Raw genomic sequence first — 12,654 nt, 5'->3', positions numbered from 1 at the left:
CGTTATGCATTATTCTATCTTTATCGCTCATTAGCATAAAACAAGGATAGAATGACACAATAGCGCTGATAGTTATGGAACGTTGTTGAATGGAAATATTTAGGATAATATTAAAACTTTGAAAAAAAAAACTTAATATTTGAAATTTTATTCATTTATTTTACAATTTATAAATTTTATTATTTACTTTCTTTAATATATATATATATAATTTTTTTTTTTTTTACTTCTAATTACGTATCCCTCAGGGCTTAAGTTGACAAGCCAATTAAAGAGAGCCCCAATTAAACTGCAATATTTGATTCAATTGCACATGTACGTTTTGCTCAATATTTATTATTGAATGATAATAAGTTATAGCTTCAATCTCTTTATGTCTTCCGGCCGAAAATCTATTCTCAAAGAAGCGATACGTCGAACTTCTGATGGTGTTAATCGCCACGCTATCGCATCCGCGCCGCAGTAATCAGCGAGTTCTTCGACCTTTTCTATACTCAGAATAGTGGCGATTTGTGTTAAACGCGCGAATTTATCTCTTATGGACCATGACGTGGCAGCTGCTAAATAGCTGGCTAACGATCTTATTTCCTTGTCTAATATCAAACCACCTGCCTGAAATGTGCAAATTTGCTGTATTACATTAATATTCTAATTTAAAGGGTAAGAAAACAGTTTACGAGAACAACTTAAATTTAATGTACGTACTCGATTAAAAGTTGACTTCAAGACCACCTTTTCTAAACGCGCTGTAACTTCCGCGGTCAAAAGTCCGATAAGTGCATCGTAATTGGAAGTTGTTAGACTATCTTTGAATCCTTGAAGTAGACTCTCCAGGTTCGTGACTAACGTTTGCACAAATGGCTCGTCTGTTTCGTATCTCAACAATTCATCCTGTATGTATACATAAATACCATTATTTTGGAAATATACAAAATGTACTTATTCCTGCAAGATGTACCTCATTAATATGATGATCTACGGATAGAAATGCATCCACCCATGGAGTAACTCTAGGTTTCACAGCACTGACGCGTAACTGTTCTAGACCGTAATCGATAACACCACGTAAAATTAATATAACTCCCTTCAGACCAGCTAAACAACTATCAATTTTGCCTCTGTCCCTCTTTTGCATGTTGGGAAACGTTGCGTCTATTTCAACACTGAGACTTTTGCACAATGTTTGTACATACTCTGTGCTCACATCGGTATTATTTAGGTATGCCTGGAAAATGACACAAACAATAATTAGATATATAATAAACTGATATAAAAATGTATTTCAATATACTAAAATTATTACAGTAATAACATGATAAGCAATATGTAAACTGTAAATTTTACTTACCAAAAACATAAGACGAGCATATTCTGTGTCAGACGTTTGCAAACGACCGTGCTGTATGCTCGTTTGGAGAGCACTGTACGCTTGTGCCAGATCTAAGTAACCCGCTGGATAACCCTGGCGTAATCTGTTTCTTAATCTGTTTGCAAATTCGCCTTCCAAAATACCACAAGCCATGTTCACGACAGCGCAAACACCGTCTATACTCCAACTCGACATAGCGCGTCTGCAAAAATTGTTTATTATTTTTCCGATAATGTCATAAACTACTAGCTAAATCTGGCAATATATACCGTATGCACTTCTGCACTATGAAAAATACGTCGTCAACCATACTAGAAGTTTGCTGATCAGGATCCAATGCATCTATTCCCAAAGCTTTATTTACGCTCTCCTCGAGAAAATATCTCTCTAATGCAAGATAAGCACCAAGCAACTCTTGCATGCCATGCGCCAATTCGGAATTATTCATAGTCGTTTCAAATTCATTCAATAATTCAGTACGTTGCGTCTCGTCTGTTGTACTGATCTCTATGTCGTTCTGCAAAAGAAATATTATTTATTAATGCGCAGTGTTAAATGATCATAATAAATCATAAGATTATTTAGTAACTTTTTACTTTAATTCTTCTTCTTAGAAAACGTATGTAAAGCTCTGCCCTTGAATGCATAATAGTTATTTCTCCCAAAAGAAGATCGAGCTCTTTGGGATCGAATCTTTCAGGATTTGGTTTTCGCAAATAGTCATTTATTATCTGAACATTCTTGGATATATTTCTATGTTTTGTAAATACTGTAATAATCTTCTTGACTTGCCTATTTTATAAAAATATAAGTTAGTGTACCATTTCTTTAAATATATAAATCTCTAAAACTTAATATATACAATACAAATTCAACTTACCTATCACATTCCTTTTGCAAAATTGAGATGGTCATTAAAAGTCTGCCAGGACCGTAATAAGTTTCAATAATTGGTTGATGGACTTCTACAATACGCGCAATTCCTTCAAATAAAAGAGTCATAGTATCAGCAAAAATTACAGCTGCTCTTTTATCGTTACTTTTAATCTCTAGTGCCACTTGTAGATTCTTCTGTGCAGTCTCATGCAGCTAATATTAAAAATAAATAAGATTAAGTAATATCTTTTTAATGAGAATTACATGACAGAAATATTGAATTAACCAACAAGTTTCTTCAGATTTTCTGACAAAAATAAAAGGAAAACATCACAAAAAAACTTTCTGATTAATCCAATATAACTTTATGTATGTTATATCATACTTTAGTACACAAGTAACTGCAAAATTTTTTTAGTCCTTCTAAATGCATCCCTAATAGTGGAAATATCTTGAAAAATCGTTCAACAGATGCCAAGTCCTCAGATTTGACAGCTTCATCAAATTTATGCGTAATAACTGTTCTCAATTCCATTGCGGCTTGTTGCAAGGTAATCAAGGAACTGCTAATACTAGTGTGATCTTCAGATATGTCTTCAGCTGTTCTTTCCAGCAATTGCTGATCCATTGTTAGGTAACGATAAACATGAGCAGCACCCTGTTCATAATCCTCATTACGCAGAGCAGTTGCTACTCCCTCACTGCATAATTGCAAATCTAATATATCATTTACTCTACTTTGGCATTCGCACACTCTGCTCTGTTAAACAAAATTACAATATTTAAAACTTAAGAAAATGATTAGATAAATTTATGTTCAAAAATTATATTACTCCTAATTTAAGTAACTTACTCTTGCTAAATCCAGCTGTCTCACTTTAGCACTAACATTTTCTGCTAACTCATTAGTACAAGCAATCATATCACAAAATTTTCTTCCTTCTGTGTGTATTACTATAACATTTGGTAACACTTTGCCAATATTTTGTAGCTTTGCCTCTACATGACATCGTCGAGCAAGAATGGCATCTAAATTTTTCTTTATAGAAACCTGTCATCAAATATAATTTTTATTAAATGTATGACAATTATTTTTAATAACATATTTGACAATAAATAAAATCTTAATTTATGTAATTATAAATAATGAAACTATAAAACTTAATTTGTTTATAGAAAATTTGTCTATATACAAGGTATAAGTAATAAAAAAATCATATGCAATAGATTCAAACCTCATCTTGAGATAACTTATCCAATATTTGTTGTAGGTTTTCCTCATTTATTGGTAAAACCATATTATCAACAATATTTCTCTTCCAAATATTTTACACGGACTTGACAGAAACAAAACCGAATTCACAGTAATGTCAAATTTGAGATACAAACAGCAAGTAGCACGAGGGAGGGAATACTGCACAATGCGCAAGCCACGTACATACATGTGAGCTCCGCGCTTTGTACACTAGAAAAGAACAGACATACTATTTCTGTCTCCTTTCTTAATGGCCAGAAACATTCCATTTTAGCTGGAATTGAAAAATTGTTAACAGGAGCACATGAAAATATAGGAGCTCACTCATATAGTGGGTGCCATTTATTGATTAGATAAAGTAACATTACGAATGCATTGATAGTAAATGTACCGACTAGTGTAGTCGGTATACTTACCATCATGTACAGTTATTAGCGTTTTCGATTATACAGGATTTGAACGACCCAGGGTTGGTTAATGACGTCATTGCAACCTCTCCACCAATGAAAGACTTGCATTTATAGTAAAATAGTGATTGATCAACCCTGGGTCGTTCAAATCCTGTATAATCGAAAACGCTATATGAGTGAGCTCCTCTATCATCATGCGCTCCTGTTAATATTTTTCAATTCTGGTTAAAATGGAGCGTTTCTCGCCGTTCCAGCGAGTAATCTTAATTTTTCTACATACTTCTGGGCTACTATTGATAGTTAGGATGCTTGTAAAATACTTAAATAATATTAAAACGCCTTTTTAAAATTTCTGGAAAGTTTTTTATTGCAAAATTCAAAATGTCAATTGTTAAAGAAATTAAAAACGTCTTCTTTAGGACGCTTTTAGGACGTTTTAAAGATGTCTTTTTTAAGACGTTTTTAGGACATCCTAAATATGTCTTTTTTTAGAACGTCACAAAAATATCACAAATTTTATATATTTTTCAATATTTAAAATATCTGAGGATAAATAATATATATGCTATTTAAGTTTACACTTAAGTACTTATTTCGGAATTTTATTTTGTTTACATTATTCAAATTCAGATTGCACTCGCATTTTTGAAAATAATATGCAAAATTTTATCTCGGGATCCGAAAAATTCAGAATATTTCAGTTTAAATAACACACTTTAATATAATTATTCACTCTGAAACTTTGTTTATATAGTTTTATAGTGCCATAATTTGGTCGATGGTACTCTTAAAAAGAGCATTAATATATTCCAATAAAATTAGTTTTAAATAAATTGTAAATAACCTTTCCATACAACACTAATAATTCTTAATTTCATATAAATATACATATTTTCAAAAGTAACTTCTTAAAGCTAATAAAAACAATTAAATAAGTAACATTTTAAACCATAATCTAACACAAATAAATGAGATTATAAATATATTCATCTTACTTAAATAAATTCATCTTACTTCACACCATATTTACCATATTTCTCAACAGCACAGATTTATAACATAAGATTTAGGAGTCTTTGTCAGTTAATGACATGAAAGTTATCAACAAGATGAAGGTATATGCCAGTAGATTTAAAAAGCTAACACCTGCGATGGATTTGTGCAGTCGCCTATTGTCATTCTATGCATCGCCATTTCCGTAATACCGTGATAGTGCACAAAAGCAGCTGCAATCACTAATACATGGAAGATTTGATGGCTCTGAAACTAAATTCAAAACATAAGATACAAAATTGTTAAGATATAATCGAGTCTTAAATAACATGCAACATTTTAATAGATCTTACCCAAATATCAAACTTTCCTGGGAAAAAACGTTCAGGCACCCTTAAAGCATAAAATAATGCACCTAATATATACAAACATCCCATTAATATCAACCAACCAAGGGAGGCTTGGCTAATCGCCTTAAACCAACCTTCGGCGACAGCATAATGTACAGCTGGTATTACCTAAGTAAAATAAAAATAGTAGATATTAATTTGAAAATAAAGCTGTATTGTGTAAATAATTAAAACAACTTACCCCACTAAGTCCAAATCCCATAAAAACTCCGGCTCTGAGTGGACGATAGTTTGGTTCACCAAACCTCTCCCATAAAGATACTACGATACTGGTTATACCAAGGACAACCACCACAGATAGATAAATTAATTTAGGTTGATAGTCACAATAAAATCCATAGTAAAGCCATGGTACAAAACTACCCATAATAAGCATAGCTATGCCACAATAATCTAACTTTGAAAATAGCTTTCCAACACATTCGCTGTGGCAATGAACTGTGTGAAAGGCAAATGACATTCCTAGGCAAATTATAGCACCAGCAAAGAAGGTACCAAATACCAATTTTTCTTCCAATTGAATTTCTATAGGAGGTTGCGTTAGAAAAAATATAGCTATACCAATAAAGGCAACGCAGCCTGTAAAAAAATAAGACATTTGATGAACAAAATTTGTAACTAAAAGTTACACAATATGCTTAAACAAATATGCTATGTATATGCTTCTTGTTATGTAATGTATGCTTTCAAAAAAGTGTACATCAATACATTCCACCAGTGTCCCTTAATATTGCATTAATAAAAGAAGACATACCTAACAAATGTGTCCAAATATTGCCAGTTTCAGTATGAATTCGAAAAATACTTTTGAAACATGCATAAAACGAAGGTAATGGTGGCCTATGACCAGCATGTAAAAAATCATTATCCTGCAGCCATCGTGGCAAATTTCTAAAATGACATTGTTTCCAAGATGCCTCCCATACCTGTCAATAAAAAATTGCAAATCCAAAGCTATAAACTTAACCGTTTAGTCACCAGTGACGCACCAAATTACAATCTAGATTAATTTTCTTTGTTACAATTAGTATCTTACAATTATTCGGCAATGTGATAGTATACATAACCTTATTAGATATCTTTTTACCTTTCGAACAAATTCTTCAGCTTGCTCTGCTGCATTATGAGCTAACGCACCTAGATCAATTTCATCACTTAATACGCCTGCTTTCAACACTTCAGTCATCTGTAATTTAAACAAAAGATGTTTGATCAATTAATTTTTACATTCTTTTAAGACAATGAGAAACATACCTCACAATCCAAAAGATGATCATCTTCTGGAGTTGAAGGCAAAGGACATCCAACTCCATCTTCCTCTTCTGCCAAACAGCTTGCATCATCATCGTCTAATAATTCTGTAACTTCGTGTAAACCAGGTATTTCACTATTTAGCAATACACGATCACTCCATGGAATACGATGTCGTATTCCACCCAACTCTGATAAAATTTCTTCTTTCTTCTTGGCTTCCAAAATGACATCTTCGTATTGTGACATGTTCAAAACTGATATAATAAACTGCGACTCTGAAAATATATTGTTATTTTATCAAATGTATAATATAAATTGCACGACACATTTAATAGATAAGAGAAGCAATGTAGATATGGATTGGTATATCTTGATGTAAACTTTTAATTGTCAGATTATATGTAGCATTGTTTTATAAATCTCTATCTCTAAATATTAACTTACAGCACTATGAATCAGTTATAAATTGTACTGTTATTATTTTCCTGATATAAATCTATTTTCAAAGTGAAACTGATAAAAGTGTACAGTTCTGATACATAAATATTGAATAATACTCAGTCACATGTAAAAATATTAAAAAAGTTAACACAAAAGTTAAATGGTCCAAATGAAAAATAATTTCAGTCTGACAATCAATCGTGAATCAACAAAACCAATTTTGCACAGAGTTTTAAGATTTTTATATTCTGAAGTACACTGTTTTCCAAATATAATTTTTGGCAAACATTTAAACTGTATAGACATTGCAATTTGTTATATAATGCGTGATAAATGCATAACGCTTTACATTGGACTTTAATCCTTCAAGGCAAAAAATTTTTTAAAAATTATTTGTTTCGAATTATACAAAGAACTTCGTTTTCTCTTTGTCGTGAAATAACTGTGGAATGTGATGCATTGCAAAAGCACGCAACAGACATGAAATAAGTATTTATTTATTATCGAAACATATGACTGACAAAACACATCATCGACGGCAAATATATAAATACGAATAACATTTCCGTTGCTCACCATTCGACAATTTCTGCACTGTTTACATTTGTATAGACATATACTTTCAAAAATTTTAAACTGTAAGAATACTAGAATGCCTTCAAAAAAATTACGTTTTGTATTTTGTTGCGTAAACGTTTATACATTGGATCTAAAGTTGCCTAATGGATACCCTTCTACATATAGCACACAGTGGTACGCAACAACGCGTGGCAAGAAGCGACGCGATACCCACACAATCATCGACTGTTTGACATATGGCGAATCGCAGTATAGAGATGATTGGTTTACAAGCCTTTATCTCAAGCCTGTATCAGACTATGCAACTTGTTTCAGCAATTCGCAAGTGATCTAGTAAATTACTATAAATGCACCATACAGCACAGGCTTTAACGTTGCGATGTTGTCGAACGTGCCGATTGGCTGCCAACAATAGCAAGTTGGGAACTTCCGTCAGAAAGCTTTGACTATATGAAAATATGAACTGCTAGAGCCAACTTCACGTTGATAGCCAAGATCTGTAGCGACACCGTGTGGCAACGGGACCAGGAATAACTAATCCATACAATAGTGTGCGTATCAAAAATGTGTGGTGTTTAGTGCATGATGTCGATTTGTATCTTTGATAACCATTTAAATATATAAAAATGGTGTTATATTGTTTTGTGGAAGGCTGCGAATCGAGGAAATATAAAAAAGGGAAAATAAATGACTCCAGCCTGCAGTTTTACGGGTCTAATCCTTGAATTTTTCTTACGTATTTTGAATTTCTCGCAATTTGCCACACGGGGCGGGGCCAAAATCTCGTAAAATATCGAAAAATGTTAGATACATATCTTTATACACAGGTTAGATAGGAAAAGTGTGGGGTAACTAGCAGTCCATATTTTCATAGTCAAAGTCGGAAAGTTATTAGATTTTTGTCCCAATGGTTGCAATAAATTCGAAATTCCACTTCATACGACAATCGTGAACAATATTTGCACATGTAGGACAAAATTGGTGGTACGCAAAATCGCATGCGCTCCAGGAACCAATCAGTGCGTCCGACAACGTCAACAAATGTAAGGTGAAATCCCTTTACCATAGAAGACGCGTCATTGCATCCAACTGATCGATTTTGCATATGGCAAAATGTCAAATAATTAACAGTGCTTTTCAAAATATCACGTAAGCTCAACTCTGATTTAATTTGATCTTCGGTGAAAATCTTTCAGAGAAATCAAGGTATGTACATATGAATCTGATATCTTGAGAATGTTGGTTGTCATATTACTCACAAAATTTTGTTCTCTCAAATATATTAAAATATCATCAACTCAATTACACTTAATAACAGATTGTTAATATTTTTGATTAGAATTCTATGCATGACATAGAAATTTTATCATTTTTCTTTACCTAATTTGTCAATGTTACTCCAATGTTCTTTATCAGTAAGAAAATGGCTACTCTACCATTGCTGTTGGTTGAAGAAGATGTTGAACGAGGTGGCAAGGAACACGCTGAGCATGAAATACAAAATGATTTTGCATATAGAAACAATGTGCATAATGCAGACATCAATATACGAATGGGTAATTATACAATGTTATAAAAATTTGAAATTAACACGTTTATTTTAAAATGTCATGTGACATTGCAATGTAATCATTTGATATAGCTTGATGATATCTTTATACTTAATGTTAAGTAACAATGAAATAATATTATGACTTTTTTTAGGTTTCTTACGGAAAGTTTATGGTTTGTTGAGCATTCAGCTTTTGATGACAGTTGTAGTGGCTGCTGTGTTTGTAATGAGCTCAACTGTGAAGTTATATGTACAACAGAAGTAAGAAATTTGTTAATTCTTTATTGTAAATATGGAAATTAAGAAAAACATTGTTAATTTATTTATTGTTTAGTCCATGGACTATAGGTTTAGCCTTTTTCATGACGATGGGAATTTTGATTGCTTTGATGATAAAGAGAAGGGATCATCCTGCTAATTTGATTCTTTTAAGTGCATTTGTAAGTATGCAAAGAAACTAATTACTGTTCACTCTATTATATGTGGTTTCTGTAAAACTTTGCTTTCAAAATTGTAGACTTTGGCACAAGCATATAGTATTGGAGTTGTGGTATCCATGTATGACACCACACTAGTTCTGGAAGCATTGTTTATAACTCTCACTGTTTTACTTGGCTTGACAGCTTACACTTTTCAAACCAAGCGAGATTTCTCATTTTTAGGATTTGGGTGAGTATCCCTTTTTTTGCATTATTCTGTTTTAATCATATACTTATTCGTTCTTTTTTTTTTACAGATTGTTCCTTGGACTTTGGTGTCTCTTGATCGGTGGTTTACTACAAATCTTTATTCAGAGTAGTGCACTGGAATTAGCTATAAGTATTGGAGGTGCATTACTATTCTGTTTGTTCATCGTTTTTGACACTCAAGCAATAATGCACAACTTATCTCCTGAGGAATACATTCTGGCGACAATTAATATTTACTTAGATATAATAAATTTATTCTTACATATATTGCGAGCTCTTGCACTTTCAAAACAATAAATAGTGTTACCATACATCGTTGTTTATAGAGATATGTGAAAAGCACAAGTTATATAAATCTTTTGTTATTGTATAAAAATATCCAACAGTTTTGAGTATATATATAAGTAAATTTTTATGTGAGTGCTTCTATAGTTCTTGAATTAATAAAAATATAATTTAGTAAGAAATATATATTGGATGTAAGGTTTTAGTATTACAAATATATATCAAATATATTTTCTGTGAAAAAAAAACTAGAAAATTTTGTTTTTGAAATTTTATTGTGTTTTATACGTAAACAAAGAAAAATATCAAAATTTATGACGTTTCCATAGCAGCTGTCACATCTTCTGTATATTTTCCTTTATCTTTGCCCAATGCAGCCAGTCTTCCTTTACTTCGCCTATCAATAATCTTCTTACGATCTTTATCCATCTTCAATTTAACAATAACCGTCTGAAAAAATAATACCGGTTTCAGATAAATTTAAGCAATAAATGTGCAAAATTATAAGAAACTTAATGATAGAGTCAGTGCCAATTTCTCTGCATTAATTAGATCTAGCAAGACTCATCAACTCACATACAGGAAAACCCTGCACAAAGTTTCAAAATCTAGCTATTTATCTAATTCTATGCGAATGGATTTGGTTTAAATCATCATAAATGTAGAAAGAATAGAAACTTAATAAATTTAATTTATCATATACTTATTAATTGTACTGTTTTTACCTTAGAAGGATCAATGCCAACATAGACGTTTGCACTGTTTGCCTTCTCACGTTGAATTCGTTCAATATATATGACAAACTTTTTTCTATAGACTTGGACAACTTTTCCTACTTGTTGACCCTTGTAATGACCACGTACTACCTTTAAGAAATACATCACAAATAACACACATATCTATGTTCAACTTGTATACTTAGAATTTTTTTCGTATATTCTAAGTCTCAAAAATATAATTATAAAATAGAGCAATTTATTTGTACGTGTTGTAAAATGGTAGACTCAGATAATACTCATAGTAAAAGATACTAATAATAATTAAATATTTCAGCATGCGATATTGCAAATATAAGATAATTTAAAATAGTGTAAAGATTAATTTAGATCATAATTAATTTACCTGTACTTCGTCATCTTTGCGAATCGGCATCGATCGCACATTGTACTTTTGTCGCAATTCTTTGGATAGCGGAGCAGACATAAGCCGTCGCCTGATGTGAGAAGGTGCTGTAAAATGCCTCTTCCTGTTTTTCCTGCGTGAGGAAGATACCAGCCGATTGTACTTCATCTTCGTGGATTCTGTAACGAAGACATACTATTTTATCTATCTTCGTCTATTTTCGATTTTAAATCTTCAAAGAAATATAATTTACAATATCAATCGTAACGTGTATGCACTGCTCAAACGAAATGCGTTGCAAAAAGTTAGGTTATATCCAGTACTGACATTAAATCGATACAGTTATCGTAATTTTTCATATGTACGAAAAATAAAATCCGCATATATAAATAATGATTTTATAGATTTTATTTATGTAAAATATCGTCATATTTTTCTTCGTTTGAGTCAGATTCCACGCGATTAATATTCGCTCGACTCACCAACAACAATTCAACGTCGCGGCATTAACTGGAAGGATAATACTAGACTATACATGTCACAAGATACCTAACAGCAATGGCCACTTTCCAACGAAGACTAATGGACCAATGGACACATTTGGTAAAAAGAACACATTATTGTAAACAAATCTGATTCGTTGGATCTAAAGAAACTAGACCAATCAATAACAGAGAGAAGTCTGAGAGGGGCCATGCCATTGTTTTTCGTACGACGCTTTCTCTAGGCCGTACAGTAGCGCTAACTGGATCCATTTTTTGAGCTGGCGGAACTACATGGCCAGATCCATTTTTCGCTATGGTAAAACGGCCGATTGGTGTATGTCTGTGCTAGATCCACAATTATGGATCTATGCGTCGTACGAAAAACAATCGCATGGCCCTTCTCAGTCTTCTCTCTGGTGATACATACATTAAAGAAAAATAAAGAAACATTTTAAAAATCAAAGAGTAACAATAACATCATCAATATTATTATTATTTACATTTGTTATATTTAAGAAAAATAAATAAGCTAGAAATGCAACTAAAACGAACAACGTTCTGCCTATCGTGCACACCACCAGATTTAAAACGCAAGCGTCGAAACTTTATTTTTTTATTGATTTTTCTGAAAATAATAATTTTTTTAAATGAACGGATACCATATGGCATATCTTTTTACTAGACTAAAACACTTTACTTTTATTTTTTGTTAACAAAATTTAATTTAATTTTTAATCTAAATAAAACATAACGTATTATAATTTTTTTTTAATTATGACACGTTGGTATAATATAAGATATATTATTAAACTTGTCTTCACACACACACACACACACACACACACACACACACACACACACACACACACACACACACACACACACACACACACACACAAAACTGTTATTATAATAATTAATAAAATAAATAATA

The 12,654-nt window shown here is 32.0% G+C and overlaps 4 protein-coding genes across 6 annotated transcripts; 1 reads left to right on the top strand and 3 right to left on the bottom strand.

Annotated features, from left to right (window-relative positions):
* Window positions 1-132: 132 nt before the first annotated feature.
* Window positions 133-3,754, bottom strand: Cog4 (conserved oligomeric Golgi complex subunit 4). Its single transcript, XM_012367985.2, has 10 exons — window positions 3,481-3,754; window positions 3,099-3,296; window positions 2,631-3,005; window positions 2,250-2,458; window positions 1,966-2,161; window positions 1,639-1,886; window positions 1,349-1,571; window positions 959-1,225; window positions 706-891; window positions 133-612 (listed from the first exon to the last, which is right to left on the bottom strand). Exons 1-10 carry the CDS (start codon window positions 3,541-3,543, stop codon window positions 355-357), a joined length of 2,223 nt encoding a protein of 740 aa, XP_012223408.1. The 5' UTR covers window positions 3,544-3,754; the 3' UTR covers window positions 133-354.
* Window positions 3,755-4,605: 851 nt separating this feature from the next.
* Window positions 4,606-7,838, bottom strand: AdipoR (adiponectin receptor). Of its 2 annotated transcripts, none has more exons than XM_012368131.2 (7): window positions 7,680-7,838; window positions 6,568-6,842; window positions 6,401-6,499; window positions 6,068-6,239; window positions 5,495-5,892; window positions 5,257-5,421; window positions 4,606-5,176 (listed from the first exon to the last, which is right to left on the bottom strand). In XM_012368131.2, the coding sequence occupies exons 2-7, from the start codon at window positions 6,811-6,813 to the stop codon at window positions 5,042-5,044; spliced, it is 1,215 nt and encodes a 404-aa protein (XP_012223554.1). In that variant the 5' UTR covers window positions 6,814-6,842; window positions 7,680-7,838; the 3' UTR covers window positions 4,606-5,041. The 2 variants fall into 2 exon arrangements, with proteins under 2 accessions (XP_012223554.1, XP_012223552.1); XM_012368129.2 differs by having other exon boundaries at window positions 7,585-7,834.
* A 763-nt stretch (window positions 7,839-8,601) lies between these two features.
* LOC105672818 (protein lifeguard 4) lies at window positions 8,602-10,369 on the top strand. Its single transcript, XM_012367990.2, has 6 exons — window positions 8,602-8,793; window positions 9,004-9,143; window positions 9,292-9,400; window positions 9,474-9,579; window positions 9,657-9,808; window positions 9,876-10,369. The coding sequence occupies exons 2-6, from the start codon at window positions 9,011-9,013 to the stop codon at window positions 10,123-10,125; spliced, it is 750 nt and encodes a 249-aa protein (XP_012223413.1). The 5' UTR covers window positions 8,602-8,793; window positions 9,004-9,010; the 3' UTR covers window positions 10,126-10,369.
* Window positions 10,370-11,871, bottom strand: RpL26 (ribosomal protein L26). 2 transcript variants are annotated; one of them, XM_012367991.2, is made up of 4 exons: window positions 11,718-11,871; window positions 11,236-11,414; window positions 10,839-10,979; window positions 10,370-10,563 (listed from the first exon to the last, which is right to left on the bottom strand). In XM_012367991.2, the coding sequence occupies exons 2-4, from the start codon at window positions 11,401-11,403 to the stop codon at window positions 10,426-10,428; spliced, it is 447 nt and encodes a 148-aa protein (XP_012223414.2). In that variant the 5' UTR covers window positions 11,404-11,414; window positions 11,718-11,871; the 3' UTR covers window positions 10,370-10,425. The 2 variants fall into 2 exon arrangements, with proteins under 2 accessions (XP_012223414.2, XP_067216825.1); XM_067360724.1 differs by lacking the exon at window positions 11,718-11,871 and adding an exon at window positions 11,489-11,619.
* Window positions 11,872-12,654: the final 783 nt, after the last annotated feature.

Source organism: Linepithema humile, chromosome 1, assembly GCF_040581485.1.
Source record: "Linepithema humile isolate Giens D197 chromosome 1, Lhum_UNIL_v1.0, whole genome shotgun sequence".
In the NCBI taxonomy this organism is placed as follows: Eukaryota; Metazoa; Arthropoda; class Insecta; order Hymenoptera; family Formicidae; genus Linepithema; species Linepithema humile.
The sequence above is the reverse complement of the archived record's forward strand: the minus strand, read 5'-3'. Positions and strand labels throughout refer to the sequence as shown.

What these genes read in the sequence shown, in the direction of transcription:
- Cog4 (XM_012367985.2), bottom strand. Translation starts at nt 3,543, where the DNA reads ATGGTTTTACCAATAAATGAGGAAAACCTACAACAAATATTGGATAAG. An exon ending in GACAGCTGGATTTAGCAAGA is followed by an intron (nt 3,006 to 3,098) that starts GTAAGTTACTTA and finishes TTTGTTTAACAG; the next exon opens with AGCAGAGTGTGCGAATGCCA. An exon ending in TTGCAAAAGGAATGTGATAG is followed by an intron (nt 2,162 to 2,249) that starts GTAAGTTGAATT and finishes TTTATAAAATAG; the next exon opens with GCAAGTCAAGAAGATTATTA.
- AdipoR (XM_012368131.2), bottom strand. Translation starts at nt 6,813, where the DNA reads ATGTCACAATACGAAGATGTCATTTTGGAAGCCAAGAAGAAAGAAGAA. An exon ending in ATCATCTTTTGGATTGTGAG is followed by an intron (nt 6,500 to 6,567) that starts GTATGTTTCTCA and finishes TTTAAATTACAG; the next exon opens with ATGACTGAAGTGTTGAAAGC. An exon ending in CTGAAGAATTTGTTCGAAAG is followed by an intron (nt 6,240 to 6,400) that starts GTAAAAAGATAT and finishes TTTTATTGACAG; the next exon opens with GTATGGGAGGCATCTTGGAA.
- LOC105672818 (XM_012367990.2), top strand. Translation starts at nt 9,011, where the DNA reads ATGGCTACTCTACCATTGCTGTTGGTTGAAGAAGATGTTGAACGAGGT. An exon ending in AGACATCAATATACGAATGG is followed by an intron (nt 9,144 to 9,291) that starts GTAATTATACAA and finishes GACTTTTTTTAG; the next exon opens with GTTTCTTACGGAAAGTTTAT. An exon ending in AAGTTATATGTACAACAGAA is followed by an intron (nt 9,401 to 9,473) that starts GTAAGAAATTTG and finishes TTTATTGTTTAG; the next exon opens with TCCATGGACTATAGGTTTAG.
- RpL26 (XM_012367991.2), bottom strand. Translation starts at nt 11,403, where the DNA reads ATGAAGTACAATCGGCTGGTATCTTCCTCACGCAGGAAAAACAGGAAG. An exon ending in GCAAAGATGACGAAGTACAG is followed by an intron (nt 10,980 to 11,235) that starts GTAAATTAATTA and finishes TATTTCTTAAAG; the next exon opens with GTAGTACGTGGTCATTACAA. An exon ending in TTGGCATTGATCCTTCTAAG is followed by an intron (nt 10,564 to 10,838) that starts GTAAAAACAGTA and finishes TTATTTTTTCAG; the next exon opens with ACGGTTATTGTTAAATTGAA.